This window comes from Sciurus carolinensis, chromosome 9 (assembly GCF_902686445.1).
Source record: "Sciurus carolinensis chromosome 9, mSciCar1.2, whole genome shotgun sequence".
Lineage (NCBI taxonomy): Eukaryota > Metazoa > Chordata > Mammalia > Rodentia > Sciuridae > Sciurus > Sciurus carolinensis.
In genome coordinates this window covers 137,461,237-137,478,690 of record NC_062221.1, presented here as the reverse complement: position 1 = coordinate 137,478,690, position 17,454 = coordinate 137,461,237, and the positions used below count along the sequence as shown (strand labels likewise).

Here is a 17,454-nt window from a genome sequence, read left to right as displayed (position 1 = left end):
TCAGGGTCTAAAGTACCTAATTCTTTCCCATTTGGGGCACGTTCTGCATCTTAGTCGTTGAGCGTGTGCCCTCCTCTCCACTCAGCTCTATCTCTGCTGTTTGGCAGAAGCCCAGGTGGACACAGTGGGCATCACAGCCCATGACACACCACCTCAATGATCTCAGAAGTGTGGCCTGAGCAACACAAGTACCTTAAAAACAAACAAACAAACAAACTCACACCCAACAAGTTAGAGTATTATTTATTCAAATAAACCAATATTCTCTGTTTCTTTCCAATGGTATATATCTTAAATCAGTACAACATGTAAGTATAAAAATAAGATCATTTTAGAAAACTCCATTTTTTTGCACAGTAATTGTTTTGACATTTGTCCACGGCCACGGAGCCACTTCTAAGATGGAATGAATATCTTCTTGTTCAAATCACAACTATAATTGAAGTCAGTGTGCTGAAAATGGAGGAAAATTCCAAAAGGGAAATATAAAATAATTTTAAGCATTGCCAGAAATACAAGTTACACTTAAGAATCATGTGTTAAAGGATATAAATCTGAGATATGCACAAAATACATTTTGCAAGGTTCTACTTTTGGCATCTGTTTAGAATTCAGTACAGGCTGGGAGTTCTTCCACCAGAACCAAAACCTCGACTGCCCGTGTGGCAGGTGAGTCCGTCACTTTCAAGGGAGACGAATGGCCCCTTCCGAAGCCCGGACACAGGCATGCTAAACTTTAAGAACAGTCAACAGTAAAAATTAACAGAAATGGTAGGAAAGACATCTTTTTGGGTCCCATTCATTCTCTGAGCACTGAGCAATCGCTACACCAGGCAGAACTTCAGCCCTTGCTGATCAGAATGTGTGACATTGCATCCGCAGTTAGGAAAATGTGTGTGGGGAGAGAATGCCCAGTTCTATACCCCTAGCAGCAAAGAACAGAAAATTGCATACAATTTGTTAATACATTTTATTGTGATTTTTAATATTGATTAACAGACCCTTAATTAGCTCCCCCCTAATCTCAAAAGAAGATAACCTCTGAATGCCCTCTGAACACTTCACTCTGGGATGCTCACCTCAGAAATGTGACTCTTGTGGAACTTCTCTTCAGGGGACACCCGTGCTGCAGCAAGCGGAAACCCACTCACATCGGGAGGCTGCCCACGGAGTCTGCAGACGGCATTTACCAGGAAGAAAGAAGCCTGGCCCTTGGGAGACGCCGGGCTCCTCGGGGCTTGCCCGTCTGTGAGTGTGCTGTGGATCGGAACTTGTCTCCCCGCCCGCTGAAGACCCCAGACAAATATCAGTGTCAGAGAGGGGCTGGTGGCAGGAGAGGCCCAGGTTGCGGGTCTCCATCCAGTGGCCCCACAGTAAACACAGCTGTGTCAGCTTAAACCAGGTCTGCGTCCCACCCCAGTCCTTGGGGTGACACAGCAGTCACTGGCGACGCTCTGTGTGGCCGTGCTGTGCATCCTGTTAGTGACGGTCCCGCCTGCCCCGGCTCATCCTAAACACTCCTCACCCGTGGGGAAGGGCCCGGCCCTTCTCAGTCTGCCCTGGCTTCCAGAGGCTGACCAACACGGATCTAAGCAGGACTGGACGCTGGGATGCTGGGCCAGGGCCACCCTGGGGGCAGGGCCTGGGGGCTGCGGTTCCCCTCAAGCTCTTCTTTCAGGAAAAGAAGTGTGGTCACTCCTGCTGGACCATCCAGTGGCTGGGCTGGCCTGACTTACTCTGCCCTAGAACCCCTTCACAGGAGCTCGGACCCCACAGGTCACCCGGCAAAGTCCCCCTGACCTCAGACTCTTGACCCTGCCTTCCCCAGTTGTCAGGGCACAGCCCGCACCTGCAGCCTGAGGCCTGGGTCCTCTGGGCAGTTCAGGTCTCTCTAGATTTACTAGAACAGGCTTCTAAGTGGGCGACAGAGCAAGTTCCCTTTGCCTAAAGGCGCCTATCTGACAGCGATCAGTCTGAAGGTATCCTTTGGGACATGACTGAAGTGCCCGCTGGGCCAAGACTCTGGGAGTGTCCCTGGACAGCATCTGCAGTGGCTTTGCACAAGACTGAGGGCTGGCCCTCTCTTCTGGCCCCTTCCTGTCCTGCCCCTTCCCGGAGTTGACCAAACGCGGATAACCCTGCACTCCGTCTTGGAGTGGACAACCCTCCCTGGCTCAGGCAGCACACAGGCTACTGGCCCACCTTCTCTTGGGCCGTTAATGCTGAGGTGGACACAAGGCTCCAGGTGGAGCTTTCTTGAAATCTGGGGCCTGGATCCCTAAAATAAATCATGTCTCCACAGATCCAGCAACTGTAAGAGCGAGTTCTGAGGTGGCCTAGAATCAAAGCACAGTACCCCAAAGAATTAAACTGGCTTCCTCTGTCAGCACGCTTGAAATTGCATTATCCCCCTCCCCACTCCCAGAAAGCATTTTTCCAGTTTACTTTTTAATTGATAAAGAGCCATAAGTTCAAATCTAAAAAATTTTAAGCCCAATAGAGATGTGTGGAGTTTTCCTGGCACTAAAAATGTAGTCTCTCTCTTGGCAAACCCCACAAAGCTACCTTTCATTGTGTTGGGCTGTTTTTCTCAAAAAAAAAAAAAAAAATTAAATCTTAGGGCACGTTTTCCCCTGAATGGCTCCATAATCAACTCTAAATGGTTTGTGCAAGAGAAAACATACTGGGTTTCCACCCAATTATTTGGTTTCCACTAATAAGGATAAAGGCTGTGAAACTCAATTACTCCTGGTTATGAAACAGACAGTTTGGCAGTGACTTATTCCCAGGGACATGAAGCGGCAGGAAGCCAGAACTCAGGAAGGGATCTCGTGAGGCACAGCCACCAAGTGGAATGTGGCGTGAAGAATTTAACAGACCCCAATTTTTATCTAAATAATTAAATAACTCCTCTTCTTCCTCCTCTTAAAGGAGAGAGTGAACCCCCCAATTGCTGCCGCTTCTCCAAGCTCCTCCGAGTCCTTACCGCTGTCTTGCTGGGAATCACCTTCACAATTCTGATCACTACTGACCCCAAGGCTGCCTGCAGCTGAAACCTCCGGGCTCCAGGATGAACCAGGAGGCGTCCTGCCCGGTGCCCAGAAGTGCGGTGTCCAGCTGGAGCAGCCGGGGGTCACACGGCAGGGCATGGCTTCTTCGGTACCAGGCACTTGTTCTGGATTCAGAAGAAAGGCAAGAGTGTGTGATGTGCAGGCAGATCTGACGCCAGCGGTTCCTTTAAATTCCCGAGGGGGAAGCAGAATCAACCCCCACCTGGTTTCTTGCTGTTTTTTTTATAAATAGTTCGTTACTGAAGGCAGGGCTTCATTTCAGACTTCTGAGTAAGCGATCAAGACGAGGAAGCAGCCCGCTGCTTAAAATAAGCTGGTTCGCAGAGAACCTGCTCCCCTTCAGAAGCTGGCGAGGCGTCTGGCAACACGCGAAGGCTGAGCTGCCCCTTGCAGGCCAGAGTTGTTTTCCAGAACTTTCCATGGTGTATTGCAAGGTGAAAACGACACCCTCAAAGGGCTGCAGCTTCCCTTCCCGTTCAAAGCCAACCTCTTTGCCGTGAGCCAGGCCGTCTCCATTTACATAATTCGAGGAGGTGGGTGTCACTGTCTCAGTTCAGACTCAAAGTCCAATTTTCAGCTGCCAGGCCTGCCAGGAAAATGTCCCAAATTCAATTGTCTGTTCCACTCTTGTTGCTAAATTATCCTTTGGTAATTTAAGCATTCTCATTAAAATGTCACATTCAATGGCATCCGAGACGCAAAGGTAGGGAAATGGGATACGCAGTAAAGAGCATTATGGCAAACTCCAGCCAAGGCCCTCCTGGGAACCCGACCTGTTAGGCTCTGGTGTTCCCAGAGCGGGGCGTGCTGATCTGCCACGACAGAAACTGTCCCCACTCAGAAACCTGGGGAGCCAAGTGAAACAGGGGGCGCCCATCCCAGAACGGGCGGCCGAGCTTGCCGGCCACACCCTGTAACCCCTCTTGTTATTTCAGGGGTTCAGATTTTCACGGCAAAGGAGAGGTGCCGTCTGGCACTGCTTCACTTGGACACAAAGAGGCCCACAAAACAGGAATCCACGGAGAAGTCAATGAGACAAGACGAGACACCCAGAGATGTCTAGTGCTGCAGCAGTTTGCAAAGATTGGCTCTCGGAGAGCAGAGGCCAGCGTGCAGGGGGCACGTGAGAACACTCCGCTCCCGTCTGTGTGCCCAGCTTCCGCCTAAGGGCTAGCTCAGCTCTTCCCTCACGAGAATCTCACAGATGGTTCTCTGGGCTGCCCGTCTTTGAGCTCACCATGACCTGCCTGGGTGGCCCCCACATCTCTTTGGCATGGTCATGTATTTCTCAGTGTGGAGGTGACTCAGGGACCTCATGAGCAGAGCAGGTGGCTTGAACATCCACACAAACAGCAAGGACACGCCTGCCCGAGGGCTGCTTAGCACTGCTGGTGGGAATCCTACAGTACCTCCAATCCGCCCCGAGGGCAGCGCACAGTGAGTGCTGGACTTGGCACACACAGAAGAGAGAAGGGAGACTGGCTCGGGGCTCCTGATCGCGTGGGGGCACGTAAGGCTGGCTGCAGAGAGTTAAAGGCTCCACCTCTCTACGGCAAAGGCCTCAAATGAGTGACAGCAAGTGGGCGTTGCCCCCCAAATAAGGACACCGCTGAACACCTGTCACCAAAGCCTGAACGCACCCAAGGCCAGCGGCTTTGTCTGAGCGCACCTGGGCGGCCGGCCTGAGCCCCGGTGGTTCTGCAGGTGAAGCACGGGGTACACACAGGGAGCGTCGGGCTGCTCCAGGCCCTCACCATCCTCCCTGCGGCAGTCAGAGTGTGGCCTCCAGCCATTGCTGTTTCCCAGGGGGACTAACCAAGCCCCTTCCAGGGAAGACCTGGGAAAAGAAACAACGGCCAGCAACACAGCACGCGCTCCTCGCCTGAAGCCCCGTTCAGTAACCTGTGCTGAGAGGAGGCGCGCGGTCACGGGCAGGGGGTCGCAGAGCCCACCTCAGCACCTGCCCCTCTCACCTGGCATCAGGCTGCCCCACCCACCCGGGCTTGGGACCCTGGGCACAGTCAAAAGAGGTAGTGCTTTAACTTTCCACAGACAGTACCACAGCCTCACTGGGCACAAAAGAGCAGGCCCCTTTCCCATCTGCCTCAGTGGGAAGGAGACCCCATTCGCAGGATGGGCTGGCAAGGGCCAGGTGACGGCTTCTCCTGCATCAAGTTGGGAAGTCCTCCTGAACCACCCAACCCCCTCCAAGGCCTGGCACAAAATACCCTTAAATACTATTAATACAAAAGCTCCTGTAAGCTCTCGGGGGTTATGACCCATATGCACACACATTGTTCAAGAGGTTAGAGAAAGAAGCTAACTAGTCATGGCTTGCTTTTTTTTCGATGGCACACCTAGACAGTTTGTAGTTCCATAAAGCCTGAAGCCTGATCCACTCCGTTTTGGTTTAGAACGAGGTGTTTTTTTATTACCATTTTTTTCTTGGAAGTAGGAAAGAAGAACCGGAAGCTTTAAGATCAAGAATAATCAAGGTACAGTGAATCTGGAAGGCGTGTGGGGGCAGGACCAAGATTCCGGCTAATGCACAGGGGAAGAAGCCTGGCCCAACCCACACTGCACCCTGGACGTGGGTCCTGGGGAGAGCCACGGTCAAGGTCACCAGAATCAGACGTGGTCCCTCATTTCCACCGATGCCTGACAAGAGAGGACTCATCGTTGACGACCTCAGGGTCGCGGGCCGCGTGCCGGCACTGGAGGGGGATCAGCAGCAGGAGGATCAGGATGAGGAGGATGAGTCCACATACGCTCAGGAGGGCATAGGAGACGATCCACAGGATGGGGTCGTTCAGAGCCTGGGTGGGGACACAGTTGCTGGCTATGTCGTCGGTGGAGAAGGGCCCCGAGATTTCAGACACTGGAGCGCCTGCCACCTCTGAGGAGACAGAAGGGAGAGATCCAGAGCCATGAGCTCAGCGGGCCCCTCCAGCAGAAAGCACACAGAGCACCCCTGGTGACAGCTGAGGTCCCAAAGGCTGGTGTCCCAGTGCCCCGAGGAGGGAGGCCTCCAGGTCGCGAGCCTTCAGGGATCCAGCCACAGTCAGGGCAGCACGTTCCGAGGTCTGCAGAGACCGGGGCTACGCGAGGCCAGGGACCCTGCAGAAGGGCACCCAGGGGCACCACCTCCAGTGCCACACAGGAGACAACAGCTGGGCCTGGGCCCGGTAGCACAGCTAAGCCGGGTTGCTGTTCGTTCTCATGAGGAAGAGGAAGGGGTTCTAGTGGAGCCCACCGGGAAAGCTGCCCCTGGAGTCAGCCTCCCTGCCAGACTCCTGTCCCACATGTCAACCTTCAGCGTCTGGAGGACCCCGGCCCAAAGGATGCAGCAGCCAGTTCATGGCACAGTGGTGACGAGGAGAACCACGGTCTAGTGCCTGCTGCCAAAGACCTGGGTAGCCGGGGAATGCAGGCGGCGGGCCGAGCATTGCGCATCCCTCTCCTGCACTCTGCTGCCTCCCTGTCGGCAGCGGGGGCTCCTGAGCGCACCCGGAAATTGAGAGGGAAACAGGCCTGTTGTCCCCTCTCCTGTACTGACTGCAGAGGCCTCAGAAATAACACCGCCAGGCATTTTAATGTTTCTGTGATTAGAGTCCCAAGATCCTGGGGCCTGCTGAATATCATCCTTTCAAATGAGGAAAGAACAAGTCAAAATAAAAATGGAACAATGGTCTGAAAGGGTGGTTTTAAAACGAGGGAGAGAGCCTTGGCTCTTTAGCAAAGAAGATACATTTTCTGCCTGGTGGGCTTTCTAAGTGCCCAGGCAGAGAAAGGCAAAGAGCAAGGGCCTGCGCGTCGTGGCCCTCGGGCAACCCAAGCCCCAGGTGCCACAGCAGTGGCCAGGCCAGCCTCAGGCCAGCCCCTGACACTTCCTCCTGGGCACTGAGCCTCACTGGAACACGGTCACATCTGCTCATTTCTGTGAGGTCCTTGGTCATTCTTGTGCTGCGGTGGCCGAGCGGCCGCACAGACCGTGAGGTCTGCAACACCTCAGGAGTTCAGCAGCCGGCCCCTCACGGAGGAGCTGCGGCCTGCAGCACCGTGAAAGGCAACTATTTACGAAACATTTTAAACAACTGAAAACAACCCTGCTCTTTACCATGAAGACAATATGTGTCTCTGACAGAAAAATCTGAAAACAGGGAAATAAAAGCGCACTTATAAATTCACCAGTTGGAAATAACTGACTGATACTGGAGAGCGCCACATTTCCCGAGGCATTGATTTTTTTGAAACCAGGACGGGACTGTGTGGTACCTGCTGCTTTGTAAACTGCATTTTCACTTTACACGTGTTAAAAATCGTACCATTTACTTTTTCGCCAGGCTATTCTGCTGCCCACACACACACGAAGCCAATGAAGGGTGTACCACTTTGGTTGCCCACTCTCCCCCCTGTGGCCTTGGCCGTGGTTTTCAGCATTTGCGCAGCGCAGACCCTGGAACAAGAAAGTTGGTACCTGAGTCTGCTCGGACTCTCGGCTTCTGCAGGACGCGCGCCTAGGGCAGCACTGGGGCTGGGCAAGCACTTGCAGGCCTCTCGACGGCTGGCAGAGTGCCCACAGGAAGCCCAGCGGCATGAACGGCCACCCGCGCAGTGCGGAGCGCCTACTCCCCTCCCCCGACAGCACTGGGAAACGAGCCTGATGGCTCCCCACCCGGTTTCCCGACCCTTCGACCCTCTGCTCGTGAGTGGGGTGCTGTCGATGAACGTGGACCACTTACGTTTTTATCATCACGGATTTGTGAGGATTCTTCAGGTGGTAGACACCTTCTCCACTTGCCCGTCTTCCTCAGTAGTCGCGAGTGTATGTGTGTGTGTGTTTGTGTGTGTGTGTGTGTGTGTTTACTTTATGAATGGAGAAGTTTAGCCAGTAAGACGGTGGAAGGAAACGGGGCCCAGGGCAAAGATGAGAGCTCTCCGAATCCAGGAACGCACAGGCAGAGGGAGAAGGGCCAGAGCCGTCTGCTTCCCGAGGAGGAGAAAGCGGGCAGGCTGCTCCCCCACCTGAGACCACCAACACAGCGGGCAAAATATACGCAGAGACGGGTAGCCAGAGCGCCCTGCGCCTGCACCGGCCACCTGGCGGCCTCGGGATGGGACGCAGGCAGAGGCCATTGTCTCTGAGGAAACCGGCAGAGGCCCAGGGAGCCCAGGCTGTAAGCGCCAGGACAGTCACCTTGAGAGATGGCCTGTCTCGAGGGCCCCCTTGGGCCTCTGCTGAGCAGAGATGCCCTCCACGCCTGCGGGTTCTGCGTCCACAGGTTCAGCCCGCTGCAGGCCACAAGTACTGGGGAAAAACTGGCGTCTGTACTAAGCACAGACGGGCTTTTTTCCTGTTGTTATTCCCCAAACGATTCGGAATAACAACTATTTACGAAGCATTTACGCTGCAGTAGGTATTACAGTCACCTGAGAAGACCTGTGCAGTTCCGTGCAAATACACAGGGAGCGGAGCATCCTTGGAATCGGTACCTGTGGGGTCCTAGACCAGACCCGCATACTGAGGGACCGTACAGGTCAGAGAATGACCAAGGCCAGTGTCCACTTGGGGCGACAGGGCTGAGAAGAGTGCCTTCTCACCGTTTTCTGCTTCCTGTTTTCCTGTTTGCTCCTCTCCCCTGAGTAAAGGAGAAAGCAGCAAAGAGTTCCGAGGGCGTCTGCTGCAGCACTCAGAAGGGCCGCCCTCCCCAGGAAGAGAACGCCACCTCCATGAACAGCACTCTGCTCTCCCCGAGGAAACGAAGGAAGCAAGACAAGAAAGCACAGGTGGGGAGTTTCAAGATGGCGGGACAGACGAGGTCGCTTCCCTGGCTGCTCCGTGGAGGGAAACCAGGAAAGCAGACAGACAGCTTCTCCGCCAGGTGGATGAACCACACACACACACACACAAAAAGGTTTTGGGGAAGTTACTGGAATTTGAAACTGGACATTCAAAGTAGATCAGGGACTCAGGAGGCTGAACATAATAAACTCAGGAAGAAATCCCAGCAGCGCAGCCACTGCAGCCGGGCTGGAAGCTCCAGCCAGAGCAGCCGCCAGCCTCCCCCGTGAGCATAGCTGTGGGATAAGGGAATTAAAGGACCAGCATTTTTAGGAGACTTAAGGCGGGTCTGGGTACAGAGCATTTAGAGATCAAGGTCACTGCCCAACTAAACTGAAAGGCCCGCTACACAACATCCTTGTGTGGGATAGAAGCCACCATCTCTCCAGGCAGCATGCAGAGGACAAAAGAAGGAACCACTTTGCCGCTGTGGCGCAGGGGTTGGCAGCTGTGCAAGTCCCAAGTTTGGCCCAAAATACAGGACCAGTAAACGCGCTGCATGACACAGAGTGTGCTTAAGTGACCAGGAAAAAATCAAGCACAGAGAGAGGTTCTCACAGGGCACAACTGGTCACGGAAACCAACCCACCTCTCCCACTCCCCCTCTAAACTGGCTGCTTGCAGCTGGGAGAGATGCCTCTGGCCAGGAACTAGGAAGTGGGATGGTGGAAGCGATTGGAGATCGAACCCGAGACCAGGAAATGTGGGGTCCAAAGGTGATGGTGGCTAAGAATTGGGTCTCCCACCACACAAATGGAACCCAGGAGAGATCCCTGGGTAAAGTCCTCCAGCGTGGACCAGTATGACTGGGCGCTGGAGCTGTGCTGATTAAAACGCTCAGAGCAGCTGGCACTCAGCCAAGAGCCTGGATCCCACCTCAGCCTACAGCCTGCCTCCAGGAGCTCCGCCTGGACCACCGCTCACTCCAGCAGCCCAGAGGGGGCACCAGGCTCAGATCACCCGCCTGACACTGCTGAGAAGAGAAGCCGAGAACCTTCTGAACTACAACAGAAAGAATTCTTTAACTTTCCATCAAGATGTTTTTCTCCTCTTCTTTCTTCCCTTTTCTGTTTAATTGTGACCTGAGTGGTACGTGGACATTTATACGTACTCCTATTTGTTTTTTCTCATTTCTGGCATTTTTGAAGTCAGTTATTTTCATTTTTTGAGGACTAGGATGTTTAACTAGTATATTTTAGTTTTGTCTTATATTCTTTCATGTTTATTTTAATTTTTAAAAAATTTTCACTTTATACATATTTTTTTCTTATCTGTTTCTCTTGATTTTCTTTCTCTCTTTTCTTCCACTAACAGTCAATCTCTACTGTTCTTTTTTTCACTGTTCTCTAATTTTTAACTTCTATTTTCTTCTCCTCCTCCTTCATAACCATCACATCCTACACCACTTCTGTTCTCTCCCTGTCCACCATTTGAAATTGTAAACCCTTTTTCAAATATGCTGTTTTTACTGTGGAAAATAACTGATCACATCATTTCTGTCTATTGTGATAATTAACACTGTACACTTCATAGTAAGAAGTATTTGGTATAACACTGGATATTGTTTGCATTTGTCATTATTATTTGTCTCCCCCTAAATGGTGAGGTACTGGAAACCTTCAGGGACACTACAAGTCCACAGGGTAGAAACTCTACTACCTTAGATTCATACTGCTAGATGGGTAGACACACAAATCACATGAAAAAGCAAGGAAACAAATCACCCCAAACAAACCAAGATACTTCAATAACAGAATCTAATGACACCGTGGTGAAGAAATGTCACAGAAGGAATTTAGAAAGTATGTAGTCAAAGTGGTCTGCAAAGCAAAGGATAATGTAAGGAGTGAAATCAGGAAGAAAATACATAAAGTAAAAGATCATTTAAATAAAGAGAAAGAGATTTCAAGAAAAAAATCAGGCAGAAATATTCAAAATAAAGGAATCAATAAACCAAATTAATAATTCAATAGAAAGCATCACCAACAGACTAGACCACTTGGAAGACAGAGCTTTAGGCAATGAAATATAATCTTGAAAACAAAGTTGACCATGGAGAAAAGATATTAAGAGACCATGAACAGAACTTCTGAGAAATATGGGATAACCTGAGAAGACCAAATTTAAGATTTATTGGGATAAATGAGGGCACAGAGATAGAAACCAAAGGAATGCACCATCTTTTCAATGAAATAATATCATAAAATTTCCCAAAGAATGAAATGGAAAATCAAATACGGGAGGTATACAGGACCCCCAAATATATAAAATTACAACAGACCTACACCAAGGCACATTATTATGAAAATGCCTAACATACAGGATAAGGAAAGAATTTTAAAGGTTGCTAGAGAAAAATGGCAGATAACATTTAGAGGGAAACCAATCTGGGTCTCAGCTGATTTCTCAATCCAGACCCTCAGAGCTAGGAGGTCTCAGAATAATACATACTAAGCTCTGAAAAACAAAAATGGATGCCAGGCAAGAATACTGTACCCAGCAAAATTAAGTTTCAGAATTGATGATGAAATAAAAATCTTCCATGATAAAAGTTAAAAGAGTTCACAACTAGAAAGCCTGTACTACAGAACATATTTAACAAAATATTTCATGAAGAAGAAATGAAAATTAAAAGTGAAAACCAGCAAAGGGAGGAACTACACTGGAAGAATAGACAACCAAAGGAGAAACTAATTCAAAGTAAAAACCAGAAATAAATCAAAATGGAAGGGAATAAAAAAATCATTTCTCAAGAATAACATTGAATGTAAATAGCCCAAACCCAATAGCCTATGTCAATCAAGAGACATAGACTTGCAGATTGGATTAAAAAACAAGACCCAACAATATGCTGTCTCCAAAAGACCCACCTCATAGACAAAGACACCCACAGATTGAAGGTGAAAGAATGAGAAAAAAAAATATAATTCACAAACAAGCAGGGGTTTCTATCCTCATATCAGATAAAGTGAACTACAAGCCAAAGTTAATCAGAAGGGACAGGACATTTCATACTGCTTAAGGGAATCACACATCAACAAGACACAACAATTGTAAATATTTATGCCCCAAACAATGGAGCATCTATGTATGCCAAACAAACCTATATTATATTCTCTAATATAGACCATGTTATGTAAGCTATCACACATGCTGGCATGCAATTGTAATATTACCTTAATATATTTTTAGCATCTGTAGGTTTATTTTGATAGCTCCCTTTCCATTGATATTAATTTTTGTGATCTTTCTTTTTTCTTGATTAGACTTGCTTCACTTTTATCAACTTTTAGCTGTATTATTTCTTCTCTATTTCATTTATTTCTGTTCCTAGTCTTATTTTTCCTCCCTTCTACATAAATTGAAAATAATTTGATTGTTAATCTAGCTTCTTTCTGATACACGTGCTTGAAGTTATAGATGTTCACCTGAGTACTGTTTCATCCCAGAGATAGATATTTTACGTTTTTATTATCACTTAGTTCAAAGCACTTTTTATTTACTTTTCTTGTTCTTTCTTCCTTGACCTGTGAGGTATTTACAAATGTGCATTTAATTTTGAAGTAGTTGACCTGTGGGGGGTGGGGTTCTACATATCTTAAGGTGGTTGATTTCTAATGTAATAAACCATGCAGGAAACACAGTCTGCCTGATATTATATTTTAAAAAAGTAATGGAAATGCTTTTTATATTGGTTGCATTAGGTACATACATGTCGAAACATGTCAAAACTGATCAAAATTGCATACTTCAAATGTGTGCATTTTATTGTACTTCAATTTTTTCCTCAATAAAGCTATGGGGGAAAAAAAGAAAGCACAGATTGTTCTAAATAACTTAACCACACCCCAGGACAAGTCTCAAGAGCACTCAGCACCCAGCAAGGTAAAATTCACCATGTCTGGCATCAAACAAGTAGTGTCGAGTGTCTGGGTCCATTTGGGCTGCTAAAACAGGGTATCAGAGACTGGGGGCGTGGGGGGTGCTTTCCCAAAACAGACATTCATTTCTTGCCATTCTAGAGTGAGGAGTCCAAGGTCAAGGCCCCAGCAGATTCTGGGTCCTGGTTTACACATGTTTTTGTCTTCTGACTGTGTCCTTACATGCTGGAGGGGTGAGGGGCCTCTGTGGGGTCACTTTAACAAGGACACTAGTCCCCTTTCAGGGGTCTCATTCTGGGAATGAGGTTTCAGGATATGAACTTTGGAAGGTTATATGCAGTCTATGCAACCAAGTGTGCAAAGAAGCAGGAAACACAATTCATACTTCACAAAAAAGAAGCAAGGGAACAATTCATAACAAGAAAAATGAGTAAAAAAAAAAGAAAAATGAATCAGCTGAAATTTAGGAAGAAATGACATAGACAAGGGCATCAGAGGACATCATAGCAGTTACTGTCACTGTACCTGCTCTGGGGGCCAGGAGAGGCTGTGATGTGCCAGAGAGGCCTGAGCCGCAAGGCCAGGCACTAGAGGCATTCATAGTGAGTGCAGAGAAGAGGGCACATCCACTTAGACATATCACCATGGAAACCAGGCAAAATGAAACATAGGATATGGAAAGCTAAAGAGAACATCAGTTCATGGGGATGATTTCAAGTCATTAAATTATGTAAGCAGAGAATTCAAAGGAAAGGAAGGGGCAGGAGACAAAAAAATATTTGAAGAAATAATAATCAAAATTTTTCCAAATTTGGTGGAAACCCATAAACCATAGATACGAGAGGTTCAACAAGCCCCAAGCATAAGAATGATGAAAGAGACCTAGTGAATTGCCAAAAACAAGAGATAAGCAGAAAATCTTAAAAAAATGGAAAGAAAACAAATATTACATGCAAAGAAACAAGAATAAGAATGATAGAAGATTTCAGGTCAGAAACAACACTGAGCCACATCTTTGAACTCCTGGGTGAAAACCAATTCCGTCAACCTGGAATTCTATACCCAGCAAAACATCCTTCAAAAATGAACATGAAATAAGAATGTCGTTAAGAGTCACGGGAGCTGAAAGAGTTCATCACAAGCAGATCTACACCACGTCCTTCGAGCAGAAGAGGAGGCACTGGATGGGAACCCGGCTCAGCGTGAAGGAATGAAGAGCACCAAGAGGGTCACTCTATAGCGTGTTACGAAATCTTCATTTCTTACTTGATTTTTGTAATTAATTAATTATTTTTTGTCATAGTGGGGATGGAACATGTCAGGCAAGTCCTCTACCAACGAGCTCTATCCCCCAACCCATTTCTTCTTGTAGACAGACTCCCACCAAGTTGTCCAACCTGACCTCAAACTTGCCATTCTCCTGCCTTGACCTCTGGAGTCATGCACCACCACACCTGGCTCATCTTAAATATTGAATCCCTGAAGATCATTGACCAACTAAAGCAAAAACAATAACAATGTCCTGAGCAGTAGACAACATACAATAAGCAAAATGCCTGATGACAAGAGCGGCAGGACAGGAAGGTAGACTGTGAGAAGCCAGAGACGCCTACTACGAACCTCAGAGCAACTCCTCAAAGAGGTCCATCTCACACAGGAGCCAAGGAGACACAAAGAAGCAAGTGTACTCGATCCAGAGGCTGCAGCGAAGTCATGAGGGCAACAAAGAACCAGTGACAGAAAAAACAAACACAGGTTGAGCATTCCCCACCTGAAGACTCAAAATCTGTACCGCTCCAAAATCCGAAACTCTCGAGTCCCAGCATAAAGCCACGGTGGGAACTTGTACACTTGCTCTCACTGGAGAGGTGCAATGCAAAAGCAGGTGCACCAAACATACTGCATAAAATGACCTTTGAGATGTGCAAACAGTTGCAGAGGAAATGTAGACGGAGGTCATCTTTAGACTCGGGTCCCATCCTCAGGATATCTCGTGTGTTTGCAGATGTTCCAGAATATGACAAACCCGAAAATCTGACTCCTGGTCTCATGAATTTTTGCATTTTTGGATATGGAATACTCAGCCTGAAGCAAGAAGGTAGACTGACACACAACCCTCTCAATCATCACATTACAGACAAAGAGTCTAAACGAAGGGCTGGCAAACCTTTTCTGTTATGGGCAGACAGAAAATATATTAGATTTTTGGGGGCTACATTTATTAAATTATTTTCTTCAACTCCTTAAAAATGTATAAACCATTCTCACACAACAAGCTCTGATCTGGCTTGCAGGTGTCATCTGCCAATCTCTTGTCTGAACACCCCAATGAAAAAATGGAGGTTGTCTTGGCACCAAAGTGAGGAAGAGGAGGACATAATTTTCCTGGTCCTGAACCAAGACTGTGAAAGTATGAAGAATTTAACACAAAAATAGCAGTACCCCACATCTCCTAACCATCACCGTGCACTGCAGGATAGTGTCTTTGAGAAGCAGTGCTGCCCTTTCTTAGTGTATCACAAATGTAAAGCTTTTAAAACTTAATAAAATGTTCAATACTTAAAAAAAAAAAATGCAGGGTGTCAGAGTAGGTAAAAAGCAAGGCCCAACCATATGCTGCCCACAAGACACCACTGTCAACCGAGAAACCCAAATGTGTTGGAAGTGGAAGGACAGAAAAGGGTGTCTCATGTGGGCGCTCAACAAAAGAAAGCCAGAATGGCCCTCCCAGCCCAGGTGGCTGGAGCAAGGAGGACCGTGGCGGGTGGGGAAGGACACAGTGGCTCCATGAATCAGGGGAAGGGCCATCCACGAATGGGAGAAAATCGCCCTGATCGATTTTGCACCTGCTAACAGAACTTCAAGACAGAGGAAACGAGAACGATGGAGCCAAGAAGAAACAGACAAGTCCACAAAAGCAGTAAGAAATGGCAATACTACTTCCTTTGTAGCAGAGCAAGGAAAGGGAGATGACAGATGTCCATCACCAGCCCAGGGGACCAGGCTGGGCTGTAAGGGCCCTGTCGCAGCAGCAGAATGTCCATGTTTTCAACAGCACATGAGCATTGACTGTCATGGACTATATCCCCGGCCATAAGATAAGCTTCAATACAAGGATCAATTCATGTAAACTATATTCTCTGGCCCCAGTAAAATCAAATTAGATATCAATGACAGAAAGCTCTCTGGGAAATTTCTAAATATTTAGAAACAAAATGACACATTCCTCGAACTATAAAAACTCCGGAAGGAAATACAGGAGCAATTCTTTGTGTCCTTGGGTTAAGCAAAAAAATTTTTACTACACCAAAAACACAGTCCATAATAGAACTTCTGTTCCAAAGACAATACTAAGATACTAAAAAGAAAATATCTGCAAGTCACATTTCTGATAAAGGACTCATCCTCAAAATATAAAGATCTCTGAAAATTCAATAATGAGGAAAAATACAAAAAATTGGATAAGAGGATTAAAAGAAACCTCTTTATCAAAGAAGCTGTGTGAGTGGTAAACAGCACATGAAAAGATGTTCAAGAATACTAGTCATTAAGGAAATGCAAATTAATACCACAATAAGATTCTGCTAAATCTCAATTAAAATTTAAAAATAAAAGGACCTCACCCTGAGATGTGGGTGAGGATGTGGAGCAACTGGGAGCCTGTGGGGAAAAGCAAAACGATGAAGCCGGACTTTGGAAAACAGCTGGGCAGCTTCCTCAGAGTGGGACGTGCCTGTCCTGTGGACAGTCACTCCCCTCCTTGGTGTCTGTGCAGGAGAAACAAAGATACACCTCCAGGGGTTTGCACACCATTGATGGTCCTTCCTACAAGACGGCGACTTGTAGAGGCTGCAATCGTCCCCATTTTACAGATGAGGAAACTGAGGGTAAAGAGGGTAGTTAAGATCGCAGAGACCACAGTTAGGCCAAGGGTGTCCGGCTCCTGGTGGGAGGTAGGGTCTCTTCCTGGATTGAGCGGGGGTCACGAGGCTCCCAGTCCACTCTGGACCAGGAGGGGGATTGGCTGGCTCTCCGGTGTGCCACGCGGCTGAGCCGTGAGGGGCGGTGGGCCAGGAGGGCTCAATGCACTTTTTGTGGACACCACGTTCAACTTATGGTTTCCGGGGATGTGGCCCCGTTGTCGGTAAAGGGCACATGCAGCGTTCAGAGCAGCTTTGTTCGTAACGGTGCAAACACTTCGCCTGGTATCAACTCAGAAGTTCCCCACCGGGTGAAAGGAGGTAAACAAACCGTAGTACAGCTACACGACCAAGCCCTGCTCAGAGACGAGAACCTGCAGGCGGCCCACGCACTGAACAACAGGCGGGGCTCAGGATGACTGCGGAGGGTAGGCAGCCAGGCAGAGGAGGGCACGGCGGTTCCATTCACATCAGGTCCCAGCAAGTGCAGAGTCAGCTCCAGAGACAGAAGGCAGAGGGCGGCTGCCAGGGAGGGGCGGCAGCCGGGCCCGGAGGCAGGCGGCACAACCCGGCACCTGGCCGCCTCCCTGCACAGGTGTCAGGCACGCGCACACGCAGTGCTCACGGGGCGGCCCCTGTCAACAGGACCTGTTTATTTTATACCAATCATATCTCAACAAGATGGCTGAGAAATCAAGAGAGAGAGGCGATGGAAAAATAGGTCTCCCATGTCATCCAGC

General features: G+C 48.4%; 1 protein-coding gene across 4 annotated transcripts in view; it reads right to left on the bottom strand.

Annotated features, from left to right (window-relative positions):
* Positions 1–226: 226 nt before the first annotated feature.
* Bace2 (beta-secretase 2) overlaps positions 227–17,454 on the bottom strand; it is a 90,973-nt gene continuing 73,745 nt past the window's right edge. Inside the window, exons 9-10 of one of the 4 annotated variants that reach the window (XR_007110217.1) lie at positions 4,712–5,967; positions 227–3,657 (exon numbers count right to left, since the gene is read on the bottom strand). Coding sequence is in view for 3 of the 4 variants with exons in the window: in XM_047564320.1 (XP_047420276.1) it covers positions 5,714–5,967 (254 nt within the window). In the remaining variant the exon portion in view is untranslated. Of the gene's footprint in view, positions 5,968–17,454 lie in introns of all 4 variants that reach the window. The other 3 variants (XM_047564321.1, XM_047564322.1, XM_047564320.1) reach the window with 3 other exon arrangements.